Raw genomic sequence first — 19,773 nt, forward strand, 5'->3', positions numbered from 1 at the left:
GTTCCTACATTTCATTTCCCAACAACAACCACATTACAGTTGAGTGTTAGTCTGACGGTGGGTGAGGAGACTGTCCACCACCACCCTAACACCGTCTCATCCCTCCATAGTTTGGACTGTGTCGGCTCAATGACATGTAAGTTTGCTTTGTTTAATATCTGAAGACTGTATTCTAGCCTTGATACCTTTATGATTTTGTTACTTTTTAATACGTTTGGATTTTCAGTGTTTGGTTCAGATGTTGTTTCATTAGTAGAATATTTGTTCATTTCTACAGTATTCCAAATGAGTGAACTCTCTCTTGTAGACTTGTGAGCAGCTGTGTGATTCAGTAAACTCTGCTGGGACAGTGGTATCTACACAGAACAGATGACAAACAGAGGACGACCATGGTCAGCTGTGTCCTGTGGTCTCTGCTTCTGTCTGTTATGTTGCTGACTCCTACAAGAGGAGGTGAGTGACACTTGAAGTATTTTTTAGAGGCTGAGGATCCACTGAGTTGATTTAACTTATCTTTCTCTCTTTTATTAAGACCAACTAAATCTCAGACTTCACCAAAGATGGAAGACGTGTTGGTGACAACAAACAAAAAGAGAATCAAAACTGAAACTGTGTCTTAGACTTTGATCAGGAGCAAAACATGTGACAATGACAGTTGATGTGTCATGTGTTGTTGAAAGCAGTGGTTTTATGTCCAGTGTCATGTTCGTTAAACACTGAGCTGAGTTAAAGTCAGACGACCACATCTGCATGCTGAAAGCAAAGGTGTACAGTATATCTCTGTTCTTACAGGCTTCAGAATAATGAGATGAATTCACATCATTCAGTATCCAGGTTTCTGATCAAACTGTTTTAAAAAGGTGTTGATTCATCTTAATGCTTCTTTACAGGCTGTAGTTTCTGTCATGTGTTTCTAATATTTAGCTTGATACAAATCAAGTGGACTTATTCACTGTGAAAGTTTTAACAGGAAACTGAACAGTTATAGAGGCCTTTACGAGGAATCAACTTTGTCCTCAATTTAATGACGTGTTACAGACACTGAAGTATCCAGTGTTTTCATGGAGAGCTGCATCTTACCGTGCAGCACCCAGGTCAACGACAATCTGGTCATCGTCTGGACTCAGCTGACATCAAGACTTGTCCACTCCTATTTCGAAAACCAAGACCAACTTGAACACCAGGACCAGCACTTCAGAGGCAGAACATCACTGTTCAAGGACCAGATCTCCAGAGGAAACGCCTCACTCCAGCTGACAGGGGTGGAGGTTCAGGACCAGGGCAGATACAGATGCTTCACCAGCACCATGAGAGGAAACAAGGATTCATTTGTCAACCTGCAAGTGGACGGTATGAGAGACACACAGGAAATACACAAAACCACTTGTTTGTGCTTTTTATGTGTACAGTACAGTGTAAACATGATGTCAAATTCATCACAAAGTTCCTCTTCTCTTGCAGCTCCAGTCAGTAAAGTCAACATGGAGCAGGTAGGAAACAGGATCATCTGCAGCTCAGAGGGGATCTACCCTGAACCTGATCTCACCTGGTCCACCAGTCCTCCATCCAACCTGACCCTCCAGAACCAAACCAGCATCCAGCAGACTGAGCAGCAGCTCTACAACATCAGTAGTTCTCTGATACTTTCAGACAGTGAAACTGATCTGATCTACATCTGCACCATCAGCACTCGCAGCAACAGCAGGAGAGCAGCTTTGTTTAAACCAAGTAAGTGTTTTTAAAAAGACTCTGGAACTTTATTAAATGAATGTGGTGGATCAGGCAAGTAAATCATGAGGGAATATACAGCTGTGAAGTCAGTGATGCTGAGGAGACTCTGATAACCAACACCTTTCTGAGGAGAGAGAAAAGTCAAGGTGAGGCAGCATTAAGTTAGGAACTCTTAGTCTATATGAGCAACTACTGTTATTATCTGTAATATCTGTATGAGCTGCAAACATCCAAACATCAGAAAACACCATCATGATGCATTCAGGGACACTTCAACTCACTCACTCTCTTTCTGTTTCAGAGAAATCAACCAATGTTGGAGCCATTATAGGTGGAGTGGTTGGAGCCATTTTGGTCGTAGTAGCAGCAGCAGCAGCAGTAGTTTTCCTGGTGCTGCACTGTAAAATGAGAACAGGTAAAATAACATTCTGTCTGAACCTTTTAATTAATTTCTTCTTGTTTGTGTTGATGATGATGGTTTTTCTCTCAGGTCAAAGGGGAAACAACAGGAGAGAGTCAAATGATGAGAGAAACCAAATGTAAGTAAATCTTCTCTATTAGAAATGAGCTGCTGAACTGTGTGAACTACAGTATAGAAGTTAAAGGAGAATATTGTTGTCATGAAGTCATTGGTTCTTTTTCTAGATCATGTTGTCATTGATTTAATGAATAAATGAGTGAATCTTTCCTCCTCAGTTAAAGTGTGTTTAGAAATGAAGAGGTGTCTGAGCTAAAAAGATGATCTCAGTCACAGTGTGAGTGTCAGACGACTGGAAGCAGAGTTTAACACAATACATGAGATGAAAACATCAAACTCACTCAGTGACACAGAACATCTACTGAAGGAATCAGGATTTCTGTCATGGCTTATTTTGATCTTTATACTGAAGAAGAAGAAATAAAGGATTGTTTTGATTTTACATTTATATGTTTCTGAACTTTATATCATGTTATTTGCAGGGGTATGGAACTTACACAGAACACGTATGGAACAATGTCTAATCAGAATGGAGAAGTCTCATCTAATGATCCTCTGATTGGATGAAATACAGACTCTGATCACTCTGAGCAGTCCTGAGCTGTGACTGTATTAAATGACTGTGAACACTGAGACATTCAGGTCAATATGGATGAGAAGTGGAAACAAAAACAGCTGAAGATAAATGAACCTGTCGACTATGAACAGAAGGATTAAATGATAGTTGGACGTATTGATGAACTCATTTCAGGTCCAGAAGAAAAAACAAAGCTACAATGAACCAGTGTTAAGCTGAAGCTGAGAACTGAACTGAGCACAAATTTGAAAACATTGTCAACATGATCCTTCAGTTCAGGTTTTTAAGCTGTTTAGCAAACACATCCTTCTCAAACTGATCAATGAAGGTCAAGGACTGTTTGAGTTTAAGATGTATTTTATGCATTAGGTTTCCTGTGGTCATGGACTCACTGCAGATTCTCATTAATGTACCTGCCTAATGCAGTAGTAGTATTATGTAGCATTAGTATAATGTAGTATTTTGTTGTAGTATTTTGCACATATAGATGCAGATGTGGTAAAATAAATGGTGTCAAACTCAAGTTTCTCTTCTTTGCAGCTCCAGTCAATAAAGTCAACACTGAGCAGGTAGGAAACAGGATCATCTGCAGATGTTGATGATGCAACACAAATGCTCACTTTCTTTTAATGGGATTTTCCTCAATTGTCGTTGTTTTGTTTTTACTTTGTAAATTAAAGTTCTCACTGATGATCTTTGCTTTCAGTGTCTTAAAGGGCAGTCCAATTTACAGATGCTCCTTTGAAGGGATTGACAGGTGGTTTAATGTTTTAATGTTGTGCTGATCAGTATAAGAGAGGCAGATTTGAAGACTGTTAGACAGGAGGGTGTAATGTACAACAGGAGGCTCGTCTGACACGTTTTCTAAATCACACCAGAGAAATCTAAACTCCCTGGAACTGGAATAAAAACAGACTGATGGTATCTGTCAAATGGGCATGCTCATACACAAACCTACACTCCTCCTCCTCCTCCTCCTCCTCCTCCTCTGCTCTGTGGTGAGAGTTCTCTCACAGTCAGAGTTGAATCCACTGCAGATTGTCTGTGGTTGTGGACTGACTGACTTGTTTTAATGTTGGAGGACAGCTCTTCCATTGACTGCCAGCACCGTCCCTGGGCTGTTTGTGACTGATGGACAAAGGTTTGGAGGATAAACTGCATTTTCTAACAGAGCAGCTTCACTCACTTATTTCACACCATCTTTCTTTACACACAACTTTAGTTTATTGTCGTCTAAATCAACTGTTTGATTCCTTTTCATCAACTTTCATCTTTTAGTCTTTAGTTTTCTTTGGAAGGTTGAATGAAAGCAGCTGTTTTAACATCTGGAAACCTGCTCTCTGCTCTTCCTGCTCTGTGTTTGAAGGTGTCTGAAATGGTTAAATCACATTCATCAGCATGAAGAACAACTGTACTGTGAAACCAGCAAGTTTTATCTCCAGGTATCTGGGAGGAACATTAAATGCAGTAAGTCTCTACTCTGCTTTCACTTAATTATTAATGTTGAAGTTAGAGATGGTGAATAACTAATTTAACTCATTACACTGTGAATGTTGATGGTGATTATGAAGATCACTGTGTGAATTAAAAGGTCATCAAACTCATATTTATAAAGGGCTGATTATCAGCCTATTGTTTCAGCTGCAGCTTCCTTGTCTTCAGTCAGCTCCTTTAAGACAAACTGAAAAATAATAGTGTGCAGATAAATAACCTGATTAATATCTGAAGCCCTAACCAGTAAATCAGTTCAGTCAGCCCAGGTGTAACTGTCATATCCACCTTCATGTCTCTGTTCTGTCTCTCAGTGCAGAGCTACACAGGAAGTCTAACAGGAGGATGACCAGGGTCCAGTTCACCCTGTTGTTGGAGGTCATGACCTTTCTGTGGACCTTAACTTTCTCCAGAGGAGGTGAGTGAGGCGTTCACTGTCTGATCTTATTCAGTCAGGATAGAAATGATGTTCAAACTGGAGCTGCTGCATTCAATGTTTCATCAAGCTCTTTACCTGATGTGTTGCAGACACTGAGGTGTCCTGTGTTTTCATGGAGAGCTGCATCTTACCGTGCAGCTTCCAGAGCGGAGCTGATCGAGTCATCATCTGGTTTCGGGTCACAACAGGACACCTTCTTGTCCACTCCTTCTACCGTAATCAAGACCAGCTTGGACTCCAGGACCAGTTCTTCAGAGGCAGAACATCACTGTTCAAGGACCAGATCTCCAGAGGAAACGCCTCACTCCAGCTGACAGGGGTGGAGGTTCAGGACCAGGGCAGATACAAGTGTCACACCAGCACCAAGAGAAGAAACAAGGATTCATTGATCAACCTGAGAGTGGATGGTATGAGAGACACACAGGAAATACACAAAGACATTAATTAGTGATTAGTTATCCACATGCAGCATCAACATCCTCTTTTCTTGCAGCTCCAGTCAGTAAAGTCAACATGGAGCAGGTAGGAAACAGGATCATCTGCAGCTCAGAGGGGATCTACCCTGAACCTGATCTCACCTGGTCCACCAGTCCTCCATCCAACCTGAACCTCCAGAACCAAACCAGCATCCAGCAGACTGAGCAGCAGCTCTACAACATCAGTAGTTCTCTGATACTTTCAGACAGTGAAACTGATCTGATCTACATCTGCACCATCAGCACTCGCAGCAACAGCAGAAACACCACTTTGTTTATACCAAGTAAGTGTTTTTAAAAAGACTCTGGAACTTTATTAAATGAATGTGGTGGATCAGGCAAGTAAATCATGAGGGAATATACAGCTGTGAAGTCAGTGATGCTGAGGAGACTCTGATAACCAACACCTTTCTGAGGAGAGAGAAAAGTCAAGGTGAGGCAGCATTAAGTTAGGAACTCTTAGTCTATATGAGCAACTACTGTTATTATCTGTAATATCTGTATGAGCTGCAAACATCCAAACATCAGAAAACACCATCATGATGCATTCAGGGACACTGCAACTGACTCACTCTCTTTCTGTTTCAGTGAACTCAACCAATGTTGGAGCCATTATAGGTGGAGTGGTCATTTTGGTCGTAGTAGCAGCAGCAGTAGTTTTCCTGGTGTTACACTGTAAAAAGAAAACAGGTAAAATAACATTCTGTCTTCACTTTTTAATTCATTTCTTATTGTTTGTATTGATGATGATGTTTTTTCTCTCAGGTCGACAAGAAAACAACATGAGAGAGTCAAAAGATGATGAAACCAAATGTAAGTAAATCTTCTCTATTAGAAATGAACTGCTGCACTGTATCAACTACAGATATAACCAGATTTATATCGATGTGTCTAATTTGCATTTATATCACCTTTCATCTACAGCATGGTAAATAATTGATTTAAGGAATAAATCAGTGAATCAGAAGTTCTACTTTGTACTGATGGAGAATAAATGAAGGATTGTTTTGAGTTTGATCTCTTTATGTTTTTAATGCTGAGTTTTCTTTCACAGAGAACACAGAAATAAGTCAACACCTCATCAGAATAATGAAACTCTGATCTCCAGTCCTCTGCTTCAGTCAAATACAGACTCTGATCACTGTGCAGTCCTGAGGAGGGACTGTATTAAGTGACTGCGCATTGAATGGTTAGGGCTCATACCAGATGGGCCTCAGAGCTCTGAGCAGCACATCCCCGGTTTAACTCCCGAACTGACTGGACCAGTGTTAAGCTGAAGCTGAGAACTGAACTGAGCACAAATGTGAAGACGTTGTCAACATGATCCTTCAGTTCAGGTTTTTAAGCTGTTTAGCAAACGCATCCTTGTCAGACTGATCAATGAAGGTCAGTCACTCTTCGTACTTTGTGTTACACAGTTAAAAATGTACTGTCCTAATTAATTGATCACATTTTTAAACAAACATTAGTTGGACTCCAGGTACTCTGCAATCCAAGCGAGGTGCTGAATCAAAACTAATAATTAATGTTGAAGTTAGATACAATAAAAAACTAATTTCACTTATTACATTGTGCATGTTGATGGTGATTTTGAAGAGTGTGAACACTGAGGTGTCCTGTGTTTTCATGGAGAGCTGCATCTTACCGTGCAGCTTCCAGAATGACACTGATCCAGTCATCCACTGGATTCAGGAGACAGCAGGAAACCTTTATGTCCACTCCTTCCACAACGAAGACCAGCCTGTAGACCAGAACCAGAACTTCATAAACAGAACATCACTGTACAAGGACCAGATCTCCAGATCTCCACGTTGTCAAAATCACAACAAAGTTCCTCTTTTTGGCAGCTCCAGTTGACAAAGTCGACCTTGAGCGTGTAGAAACCACGATCACCTTCACACGATCTGACAACAGATGATCTGCGTTTTCAGCGTCTGCCCAGCAGAGGGCGCTGTAACCTGATCAGTCATTCAGTCAGTCAGTAAACACAGAGAGGACTGACTGGAAAACTCCTCACTGTTACTGTTCGTGACTTTATCAACTTTATTGTTCTCATTTTGTTCTTACTTTATCTGTAAAGTGAACTTCTCTCTGAGCTCTGACAACTGAAGATCCTCATTTTCAATCCACTGTCTCTAACCTACATGTTTCAATAAACACAAATAATCTCCATTCTCTGTGATGATAAATAAAACATGGATTTGAAGTCATTTGAGTGTGATCTCTCTCTGAGCTTCCAGATGTGATGGGACAGTCTGAAATCCTGATGATAGCGCCACATCTGGCACAGATCCTTATTCTCAGTGTGAAAACGGAGAACGAAACAAGAACAGCGCGAGATATGTGGACCGTTTCTTCGTGTGATTCACTACAGGTCCCTACATTTTATTAAGCTGATGAGTTCACTTTCACACCGAACACAGTAAGTACTTTACATTATTATTATTATTATTTTTACATTAATAGCCTGAAAGCAGAGTAGAAGTGGAAATAAGTAAAATACAGGAAGCTCACAACTGTACTGTAATATAGCACTGGAGTAAATGTACTCAGTAACTTTACTCTACTGCAGCCGGTACAGCTGAATGCTGAAGACAGAGATGGTAAATAACTAATTAAAATTACACTGTGAATGTTGGTGGTTATCATGAAGATCTCTGTGTAAATAATCAGACAGTCAGACTTCAGACTGTTTTGGTTGCGTTGGATACTTCCTGGTCTCTGACTCTGCCTGGCACTCGAACACACACACCTCAAAAAGACTTCTGAACCCGCATTGTGCCGTTTTTCTAATGTGTGTGTGTGTGTGTGTGTGTGTGTGTGTGTGTGTGTGTGTGTGTGTATTAGTTAATAAATACCCGTTTGCGCACAGTTTGCATTGTCTGCATATAAATATGCAAAAAAGTAAATTAAAAAAACTAAATGTCAGGTAGTGAGATTGTGCTGCGCTTTGGTTTTTCCACCGCAGGAGGGAGCTGTGACTCACTCACTGTCAGTCAGTCAATTGAGGAAGTCATCAGACATGTGGTAAACAAAGTATAAATGTGTCTCTAATTTTAGTTGTAGTTTTATACCGATATTGAGGGAACTTACTGTTTGGGAAGAAGGTCCATTTTATTTATTCAGCTGTTCAGCAGCTCATAATGTTCTGATGAGGAACTGATAGTGATGTAGGAATATGATCCAGTTCTTTTGTCCCAAGTATTCGTTACACGTTATACAATTAATGAATAATGTGGTAAGTCAGTGCATCCCCATACATCTGAATGCATTAGCCATAAAATATCAGCATTCTCTTATTGTCTGTTATCACTGAAACACTTATACCTTCTATGGAGAGGCACTGAGACAAATACAATGCATTCAGAAAGTTTTCAGACCCCTTCAATTTTTGCAAATTTACTGGAAAGGAAAAACTGAAATATCACACTCGACATTGATATATTAGCTCAGGTTCCTTCCAACTGTCTGCAGAGCTCTGAGACTGGATTGTGTTGAGTGCAACACTAAGTCATAAAAAAAGTACCTAAAGGACTTTCACACTGTGAGAAACAACTGTCTGATGAATCCAAGATTTACCTGTTTGGCTTCAGTTTTTAGCATCAAGCACTGGAATGAAGTATTACAAACTATGGAAAAGGTAAAGGGGTCTGAATACTTTCTGAATACACTGTATTGAGGTGAGAGAGGAGCCATGCAGCCTCAGGATGCACATTTTGTTCAGTGGTATTGAAAATGTCCTTCTGCATGTGAGGATTTCATTCAGAGGGACTGGAGCTGCTTAACATTGTCAGAAGACTTTACTGAAATACACTGCAGGTACAAATAGACACTGCTCTGAGTGTATCATTCATAAACTGTCATGTAGCACATGGGTACACTGCAAAATGTCCTTTTCTGTACGTCTCTGTAGTGTGTAGATAAATGACCTGATTAATGTGCACCAGTAAAACCAGTTCAGCCAGACTATGTTCATGACTGTTCTGTCTCTCAGTGCAGAGCTACACAGGAAGTCTAACAGGAGGATGACCAGGGACCAGTTCACCCTGTTGTTGGAGGTCATGACCTTTCAGTGGATGTTAACTCTTTCCAGAGGAGGTGAGTGAGGCGTTCACTGTCTGATCTTATTCAGTCAGGATAGAAATGATGTTCAAACTGGAGCTGCTGCATTCAATGTTTCATCAAGCTCTTTACCTGATGTGTTGCAGACACTGAGGTGTCCTGTGTTTTCATGGAGAGCTGCATCTTACCATGCAGCTTCCAGAGCGGAGCTGATCCAGTCATCCACTGGACTCAGGTGACAGCAGGACACCTTCCTGTCCACTCCTACTACCGCAACAAAGACCAGTTTGGACTCCAGGACCAGTTCTTCAGAAACAGAACATCTCTGTTCAAGGACCAGATCTCCAGAGGAAACGCCTCACTCCAGCTGACAGGGGTGGAGGTTCAGGACCAGGGCAGATACAGATGCTACACCAGCACCATGAGAGGAAAGGAGGAGTCATGTGTCAACCTGAGAGTGGACAGTATGAGAGACACACAGGAAATACACAAAGACATTTGTCTGTGTTTGTTATGTACAGGTCAGTTGTAAATGTACAGTGTAAACATGGTATCAAATTGATAACAAAGTTCCTCTTTTCTTGCAGCTCCAGTCAGTAAAGTCAACATGGAGCAGGTAGGAAACAGGATCATCTGCAGCTCAGAGGGGATCTACCCTGAACCTGATCTCACCTGGTCCACCAGACCTCCATCCAACCTGAACCTCCAGAACCAAACCAGCATCCAGCAGACTGAGCAGCAGCTCTACAACATCAGTAGTTCTCTGATACTTTCAGACAGTGAAACTGATCTGATCTACATCTGCACCATCAGCACTCGCAGCAACAGCAGAAACACCACTTGGAGAAAACTACGTGAGGATTATATCTCACCTGTTACCTAAACCAATAAATCAAGTTGTTATAACTTTGTTAAATATTGAAATATTCCTCCCTGGCTGCATTTACAAAGTTAAAAATATAAATAACACAAGTTAAGGCGGTGGTGTTTCCATTTTATCCACAGGGGCCAGACTGTATGAGCCTGCAAACATCCAAACATCAGAAAACATCATCATGATGCATTCAGGGACACTTCAACTGACTCACTCTCTTTCTGTTTCAGAGGATTCAACCAATGTTGGAGCCATTATAGGTGGAGTGGTTGGAGCCATTTCTGTAGCAGCAGTAACAGCAGTAACAGTAGTTGTCCTGGTGTGGTATATTACAAAAAGGTAAAATAACATTCCTCTTATTTCTTCATTCATTTCTTGTTGTCTTTATTGATGATGATGCTTCTTGGACTCAGGAAATCTCTCAGGTCGACAGAGAAACGTTAGAAATGCACTGCTGCACTGCATCATACACAAAGTTGACATGTTAATGGAAAAATTACAATCGGTTTTTGACTCAATCAGATCATTTGGATTCCACACAAACAAATGAGTGAATCTTTCCTCCTCAGTTAAAGTGTGTTTAGAAATGAAGAGGTGTCTGAGCTAAAAAGATGATCTCAGTCACAGTGTGAGTGTCAGACGACTGGAAGCAGAGTTTAACACAATACATGAGATGAAAACATCAAACTCACTCAGTGACACAGAAAATCTACTGAAGGAATCAGGATTTCTAAGATGGTTTATTTCTGTCAGAACATACTACATATATATCTCATTCTATTTAAGAAGAAATAAAGGATTGTTTTGATTTTACTTTTATATGTTTCTGATGCTGAATTTTCTTCAGGTTTGTTTGCAGGAGAATAGAACTTGAAGAACGTACAAATGAAGCAACGTCTCACCAGAATGGAGAAGTCTCATCTAATGATCCTCTGATTGGATGAAATACAGACTCTGATCACTCTGAGCAGTCCTGTGGTGTAACTGTATTAAATGACGGTGAACACTGGGACATTCAGGTCAATATGGACGAGAAGTGGAAACAAATGAACTGATTAAATATAATAACTGGATATTTTGATGATCTCATTTCAGTGACAGCTGAGAACTGAGCTGAGCATTAATTTGAAAACGTTGTAAATAAAACCTTCAGTTCTGTTTTTAAAGCCATTTAACAAACACATCCTTGTCAGTCCAGTTACTGAAGGTCAAAGACTGTTTGATGTAAAAATGTATTTTATCATTACTATGTACCTGCCTAATGTAGTAGTATTACATATCATTAGTAGAATGTAGTGACTGTGGACTGATGAACATCTGAACTCTCTGACTCTTTAACTCTCTCCTGCTTCATGCAGCTTCATCGTTCGTCTCTCTGATTGATATTTCATGAGGCAGATGTTTGTTGTGAGTAACAAACTCTAAAGGTTTGAGTTTTCTAAGTCAGAGCTTTAACTCACTGCTCTGATCTGCTTTCACTGACTGGACTCCAGGTTTGTTTCTGTCATTAGCTGAGAGGTTCACATTCATTTCCAACCTGCTTTGTGCATGTTTCAGTCATAATGATAAGAGGGTGATAACTGCTGTGTATTTTAATACTTGCTGTGATTTATTCTTAATAAAATCTATACTGAATGTTTTGTTCTTGTCCAGTTTGAACTTCATGTGAAGCATCATGTTGTTGGTTCTGGGTACAAACCTTGTATCTCCACACACTAGTGTGTATTTGCTGTCCTTAAAAAGCCACTGAGGAGCTGCTCTTGTGACACTTTGTGCTGACACACACTTTGAGAAGAAATGTCCAGAGTGTCCATGATGAAAACTTGACATGTGTTGTGCAGATTGATTCATCTCACCACTTGCTGATGTTCAGCTCTGTCCACTGTAGCTCTGTACATCAAACAGGACAATCTGCTCCACAAAACACACAACATCAAGTCACCAACACCTGAACATCATCAACCTTCACTTTCACTGATCCAAAACAAGGCAGCGCCCCCTGCTGGTCGGAGGTGTCGACAGAAATAACAAAGACACACAGAGAAGTTCATTTAGTTCCAGTCTTTTCAGCTGCTTTAAAGCTCAGTAATAAGTTTGTCTGAAGTCACACACTGGATCCTCATTGGTCGTCTCATCAGCAGGGGGCGCTGTAACCTCATCAGTCATTCAGTCAGTCAGTAAAACACAGAGAGGACTGACTGAAAACCTCTCCCTCATCTAACAGACTGTTAAACCCTCCTCCTCCTCTGCTCTGTGGTGAGAGTTCTCTCACAGTCAGAGTTGAATCCACTGCAGATTGTCTGTGGTTGTGGACTGACTGACTTGTTTTAATGTTGGAGGACAGCTCTTCCATTGACTGCCAGCACCGTCCCTGGGCTGTTTGTGACTGATGGACAAAGGTTTGGAGGATAAACTGCATTTTCTAACAGAGCAGCTTCACTCACTTATTTCACACCATCTTTCTTTACACACAACTTTAGTTTATTGTCGTCTAAATCAACTGTTTGATTCCTTTTCATCAACTTTCATCTTTTAGTCTTTAGTTTTCTTTGGAAGGTTGAATGAAAGCAGCTGTTTTAACATCTGGAAACCTGCTCTCTGCTCTTCCTGCTCTGTGTTTGAAGGTGTCTGAAATGGTTAAATCACATTCATCAGCATGAAGAACAACTGTACTGTGAAACCAGCAAGTTTGGACTCTGCTGTGAAATTCCTGATGTTCATGCTCCATGAGAGATGATGGATCAAATCCTCAAACCTCACAGCACTTGAACAGAACAGGCCTTTTCACAGTATATATATAATGTAATGTATATTAATGTTCAATGTATTAATCAGTTTAATGTTGAAGCTGGTTACTTCCTGCTGTTTAATATATAAACTGCATCATCATATATTGTTGATGATATTTTGCTTTAATGGTCTGAATCAGCAAAGTAACTAAAGCTGTCAGATAAATGTAGAGGAGTAAAAGTATAAAGTAACAGAACATGGAATTAAACAAAGAACAAGAACCTCAAAGCTGAACTTTAGTTTCTGAAGTCAGCACAGATGAAGTCAGAGATGGTGAAGACTATTTTTCACTGTTGTTGGTCAATGTGAGATCAATATGTGAATAAACAGGAAGAATTATAAAAAGGACTGCTGGCAACCAGTTCAGTCAGCCCAGGTGTAACTGTCATATCCACCTTCATGTCTCTGTTCATGTCTCTCAGTGCAGAGCTACACAGGAAGTCTAACAGGAGGATGACCAGGGTCCAGTTCACCCTGTTGTTGGAGGTCATGACCTTTCAGTGGACCTTAACTTTCTCCAGAGGAGGTGAGTGAGGCGTTCACTGTCTGATCATTCATATCAGCTGTACCTGCACATAAAGAGCTTTGAAGGGTGTGCCCATAGACTGAACGAGCCCACAGAGAAGGCCTGTATGGGCATGAAACAAACGAAAAGCTACTGAACTCTGCTTATTTACTCCATGGTTTGACTGACCTTAAATCATGTGTGTTGGCTAAACAGCAGATTTTAAAGTTTAGGTGAGGTTCATAGACTCATACACAGAGGATGTGAACTGACACTGAGGAAATGACTGAACTGTCCTGTTTGCTAAATACCAATCATCATCATTTTCTGTCTTTAAAATCAAGACGTGTCTCTTTACCTGATGTGTTGCAGACACTGAGGTGTCCTGTGTTTTCATGGAGAGCTGCATCTTACCGTGCAGCTTCCAGAGCGGAGCTGATCCAGTCATCCACTGGTTTCTGGAGACAGCAGGAAACCTTTATGTCCACTCCTACTACAGCAACAAAGACCAGTTTGGACTCCAGGACCAGTTCTTCAGAAACAGAACATCACTGTTCAAGGACCAGATCTCCAGAGGAAACGCCTCACTCCAGCTGACAGGGGTGGAGGTTCAGGACGAAGATATATACAAGTGTCACACCAGCACCAACAGAGGAAGCGAGGATTCATTGATCAACCTGAGAGTGGACGGTATGAGAGACACACAGGAAATACACAAAGACATTAACTCTTTTGTCAAATTGCTGAAGTAAAAATTCATTTTTTACCTAAAATTATTTGTGAATTCATCCAGCTCCAGTCAGTGAAGTCAACATGGAGCAGGTAGGAAACAGGATCATCTGCAGCTCAGAGGGGATCTACCCTCAACCTGATCTCACCTGGTCCACCAGACCTCCATCCAACCTGAACCTCCAGAACCAAACCAGCATCCAGCAGACTGAGCAGCAGCTCTACAACATCAGTAGTTCTCTGATACTTTCAGACAGTGAAACTGATCTGATCTACATCTGCACCATCAGCACTCGAAAAAACTGGAGGAGAGTCACTTTGTTTATACCAAGTAAGTGTTTTTAAAAAGACTCTGGAACTTTATTAAATGAATGTGGTGGATCAGGCAAGTAAATCATGAGGGAATATACAGCTGTGAAGTCAGTGATGCTGAGGAGACTCTGATAACCAACACCTTTCTGAGGAGAGAGAAAAGTCAAGGTGAGGCAGCATTAAGTTAGGAACTCTTAGTCTATATGAGCAACTACTGTTATTATCTGTAATATCTGTATGAGCTGCAAACATCCAAACATCAGAAAACACCATCATGATGCATTCAGGGACACTTCAACTCACTCACTCTCTTTCTGTTTCAGAGAATTCAACCAATGTTATAGACATTACACACAGGGTGCTTGCAGTCATTTTCATCTTAGCAGCAGTAGCAGCAGTAGTTTTCCTGGTGCTGTGCTGTAAAAAGAAAAGAGGTAAAATAACATTCTGTCGACACTTTTTAATTCATTTCTTGTTGTTTGTATTGATGATGATGTTTTTTCTCTCAGGTCGATAAGAAAACAACAGGAGGGAGTCAAACAATCACTATCACCAACACCACCAACACCTGAGCATCATCAACCTTCACTTCCACTGATCCAAAACAAGGCAGCGCCCCCTGCTGGTCGGAGGTGTCAACAGAAATAACAAAGACACACAGAGAAGTTCATTTAGTTCCAGTCTTTTCAGCTGCTTTAAGTAATAGTAATAAGTTTGTCTGAAGTCACACACTGGATCCTCATTGGTCGTCTCATCAGCAGGGGGCGCTGTAACCTCATCAGTCATTCAGTCAGTCAGTAAAACACAGAGAGGACTGACTGAAAACCTCTCCCTCATCTAACAGACTGTTAAACCCTCCTCCTCTGCTCTGTGGTGAGAGTTCTCTCAGAGGAAGTCTTTAATCCACTACAGATCTGTGACGGACTGGCGATCTGTACAGAGTGTACGCCGCCTCTCGCCCAACGTCAGCTGGGATAGGCTCCAGCCCCCCACAACCCTTAATGGACAAGCGGTATAAATGATGGAAGGATGGATGCAGATTGTCTGTGGTTGTGGACTGACTGACTTGTTTTAATGTTGGAGGACAGCTCTTCCATTGACTGCCAGCACCGTCCCTGGGCTGTTTGTGACTGATGGACAAAGGTTTGGAGGATAAACTGCATTTTCTAACAGAGCAGCTTCACTCACTTATTTCACACCATCTTTCTTTACACACAACTTTAGTTTATTGTCGTCTAAATCAGCTGTTTGATTCCTTTTCATCAACTTTCATCTTTTAGTCTTTAGACTTTTTATATCTGGAAACCTGCTCTCTGCTCTTCCTGCTCTGTGTTTGAAGGTGAAATGATTAAATCACATTCATCAACATGAAGAAGAATTGTACTGTGAAACCAAAAAGTCTGGACTCTGCTCTGCTGTCACTTTATACATTTCCAGTGTTTTTGCTCCGTGAGAGGAGACGGATCAAATCCTCAAACCTCACAGTGAGTACTCATTATTTCGCTATTTCACAGTTTATATCTAATATATAATATAATGTATATTAATCATTGATGTATTAATCAGTTTAATGTTGAAGCTGGTTACTTCCTGCTGTTTAATATATAAATCATCATCATATATTAGTTGATTATATTTTACTTTAATGGTCTGAATCAGCAAAGTAACTAAAGCTGTCAGATAAATGTAAAGTATAAAATATAAAGTAGCATGAAATGAAATTAAACAAAGTACAAGGACCTCAAAACAGTACATATAGTACTTAGTAAGAAAGGTACTTTCCACTGTACTGCAGTATAATATATTAGTGGGGACACAGAAGGTCACTGTTTGAAGAAGGGCTATAAAAATGTGTGGACTGACACAGCCTATTGATCGTTCAGTTCCTTCTTTATACAGGGATCTGTTCCGTTGGAAAGCAGCACCTGGCAACCCTGAAGGTAAATAACATGGTTTACATGCACTAACAGACTGAAGCAGTCAGATAAAAAACAGATGGCCTAACCATAAGTTTCATATTCAAACTTCCTCTTTTTCTTTCCGGGACAGATCTGCACATTAAGTTCATGAGGACGATGACTGTGATCAACTGTGAGCTGTGTTTGGTGGCTGTGATCTTTCTGAGGACGTTAACTTTCTCCAGAGGAGGTGAGTGAGGCGTTCACTGTCTGATCATTCATATCAGATGTACCTACCTACCTCATGTCTGTTGGCTAAACAGCAGATTTTAAAGTTTCGGTGAGGTTCGTAGTAGTGATAGACCATTATGTTATTTTCAGGGCCGATACTGGTTATTAGTAGTCAAGGAGGCCGTAACCGATATTTGGGGCCGATATTCATTTGCAGTAAAAGTGAAGTTTTATAAAGTCAATAAAACAAAGTTAAATTTGCACAGAAATGTGAGACTCAGAGTTGTTCAGCATGTGTGAGCACTGTGCATGCACAGCTTTCTCTGCTGATTGGCTGTTGCCGATAATCAGTCTATCTGTAGTTCATAGACTCATACACAGAGGATGTGAACTGACCTTAAGGAAATGACTGAACTTTCCTGTTTGCTAAATATACCAACGAAAGCCTTTGTTCATCATTTTCTATCTTTAAAATCAAGACGTGTCTCTTTACCTGATGTGTTGCAGACACTGAGGTGTCCTGTGTTTTCATGGAGAGCTGCATCTTACCGTGCAGCTTCCAGAGCGGAGCTGATCCAGTCATCATCTGGTTTCTGGAGACACAAGGACAGCTTAATGTCCACTCCTACTACAGCAACCAAGACCAACTCGGACACCAGAACCAGTTCTTCAGAGGCAGAACATCACTGTTCAAGGACCAGATCTCCAGAGGAAACGCCTCACTCCAGCTGACAGGGGTGGAGGTTCAGGACCAGGGCAGATACAAGTGTCACACAAGCACCAACAGAGGAAGCCAGGATTCATTGATCAACCTGAGAGTGGACGGTATGAGAGACACACAGGAAATACACAAAGACATTTGTCTGTGTTTGTTATGTACAGATCAGTTGTAAATGTACAGTGTAAACATGGTGTCAAATTCATCACAAAGTTCCTCTTTTCTTGCAGCTCCAGTCAGTAAAGTCAACATGGAGCAGGTAGAAAACAGGATCATCTGCAGCTCAGAGGGGATCTACCCTGAACCTGATCTCACCTGGTCCACCAGACCTCCATCCAACCTGAACCTCCAGAACCAAACCAGCATCCAGCAGACTGAGCAGCAGCTCTACAACATCAGTAGTTCTCTGATACTTTCAGACAGTGAAACTGATCTGAGCTACATCTGCACCATCAGCACTCGCAGCAACAGCAGGAGAGCAGCTTTGTTTAAACCAAGTAAGTGTTTCAAGAAGAGTTGGGCTAACCCTAACTCTGCATTTATCAAAATTTGTTTTCATCTCATCATATTACAATTTTATGACTTTTTTATTTATAGTTTTTGTGTCGTATCATTTCAGCTTCTATCAGTGTTTCAGACTCTGAAACAACAATCTCCTGCACAACCTCAATCGCCTCAATAACAGGCTTCAGTCTCACCTGGAGATTCAACCACAGTCAGATCATCCTGAACCAGAGCAGAGCTGACATCAGCTACACAGTGTCAGAGGAGTGGAGGCAGCAGGTGAAGGGTGTGTCAGAGTCAGGCAGCCTCATGCTACAGGACTTATCTTCACATCATGAGGGAATATACAGCTGTGAAGTCAGTGATGCTGAGGAGACTCTGATAACCAACACCTTTCTGAGGAGAGAGAAAAGTCAAGGTGAGGCAGCATTAAGTTAGGAACTCTTAGTCTATATGAGCAACTACTGTTATTATCTGTAATATCTGTATGAGCTGCAAACATCCAGAAAACACCATCATGATGCATTCAGGGACACTTCAACTCACTCACTCTCTTTCTGTTTCAGAGGATTCAACCAATGTTGGAGCCATTATAGGTGGAGTGATGGTTGGAGCCATTTTGGTCGTAGCAGCAGTAGTTGTCCTGGTGCTGTGCTGTAAAAAGAAAAGTAAAACTACAAATGGTATTGACAGATGTTCGTACAGACGTGCGAACAGCCCACAAACATGATGCCTCATATGCAGTCCTGAGCTGTGACTGTATTAAATCAATGTGAACATGGAGACGTTCTCCAACCTCTCCACTGGACTCTGAAGGATTAACTGATCCTCCATCAGTGTCTCAGCAAACGATGGGCTCTCCTGTTTGGTTTCATCTTCACAGAACAGAGAGAGAAAAACCAGATCAGACCAGGATGAAGTTTGTATCTGAGGCTCTGCACTACACTGCAGGAACACACTGGTTTGTCAGTGAAAAGCTCAACATATGAAACCAGACAAAGCTCCAGACTCCTCCTTATCCTCATCCTCTGCTGCAGCTCCACCACATGATCAGGAGACTCCTCCAACTCAAGACAAAAGAACACTAGCACACACAGCACCACCTGCATCAATAATGACAGTGTTGAGAAGGTGGAGACCTCCTCCTCCTCCTCCTCCACCCTCTGCTGCTGCTGTTCCCCCTGTTTCTTCAACAGGTTAAATTCCTCCAATAGGAACAAACTCAAACACATCACAGACAGTGCCTCTAAAACGACTGGTTGTGAATGATATTTAGTGTGGTCCAACATTATTTCATCATCTGGTATTTTTAGTCTTTTCATGAGAATTTTCTGAAACCTGTGGTTTTGGTTGTTCCACTGCTTTTATTGTGAAGATCGTGCTTTTATTTTCAAGAGTAATAACGGTACTGAGAATAAGGAACTAATGGTGTCAGAACTGTAACCACATGTCTCTCAATGTGAGGGAAGTTTAGAAATGTTTGTTTGCTCAGAACCTGGGTGACAGAGACACAAAGTTGGTGTGTGTTTACTTTAACTTTTAATGACACTGTAGTGCTGTCTTTATGGTTTTTAGAGAACTTCAAATGATATAAATAATACAATAATAAATAGATTTTTTAAAGGTGTCTATGTCTTAACAATATCATCATGTTTATATGCCTGCTCTCATTTCATTGTATTTTTCTATTTCCATCTTTTGTTGATTTATCTGTTTTTTCCTGCAGCTCATGCTCTGATTCTACACGTTGACCTGATTTCACTGCAGTTTCTTACACTTGTTTCAGCTGCTCTAAAGCTCACTGACACTGAAAGAGAACTGACACTAGATGATTAAGTTTTGGTGGTGTAACTGCAGAGTGACACAGACGCCCTGATAAAACACTTCCTCTTTTTAACCGAGCTTTAAAGTCAGGAGATGTTCACTATTTTCCGACACATTTAAAAGAACAGAAACAT

The 19,773-nt window shown here is 40.9% G+C and overlaps 1 protein-coding gene and 2 long non-coding RNA genes across 4 annotated transcripts in view; 2 read left to right on the top strand and 1 right to left on the bottom strand.

Annotated features, from left to right (window-relative positions):
* The window catches only part of LOC127139253 (uncharacterized), a 33,382-nt gene extending 23,051 nt beyond the window's left edge, over positions 1-10,331 (bottom strand). Inside the window, exon 1 of one of the 2 annotated variants that reach the window (XR_007809427.1) lies at positions 10,127-10,331. This is a non-coding gene — a long non-coding RNA (uncharacterized LOC127139253). The remainder of the gene's footprint in view (positions 1-10,126) is intronic. The other variant, XR_007809426.1, reaches the window with a different exon arrangement.
* The window catches only part of LOC108885048 (immunoglobulin superfamily member 10), a 131,671-nt gene that overhangs the window by 54,762 nt on the left and 57,136 nt on the right, over positions 1-19,773 (top strand). Inside the window, exons 10-11 of the mRNA XM_051066906.1 lie at positions 5,210-5,476; positions 17,931-18,233. Of these exons, the coding sequence (XP_050922863.1) occupies positions 5,210-5,476; positions 17,931-18,233 (570 nt within the window). The remainder of the gene's footprint in view (positions 1-5,209; positions 5,477-17,930; positions 18,234-19,773) is intronic.
* On the top strand, positions 5,485-6,000 carry LOC127139255 (uncharacterized). The gene is made up of 3 exons (XR_007809429.1): positions 5,485-5,625; positions 5,781-5,882; positions 5,958-6,000. It is a non-coding gene; the product is annotated as an uncharacterized LOC127139255 (long non-coding RNA).

The sequence above is a fragment of the Lates calcarifer genome, linkage group LG24 (assembly GCF_001640805.2).
Source record: "Lates calcarifer isolate ASB-BC8 linkage group LG24, TLL_Latcal_v3, whole genome shotgun sequence".
Lineage (NCBI taxonomy): Eukaryota > Metazoa > Chordata > Actinopteri > Centropomidae > Lates > Lates calcarifer.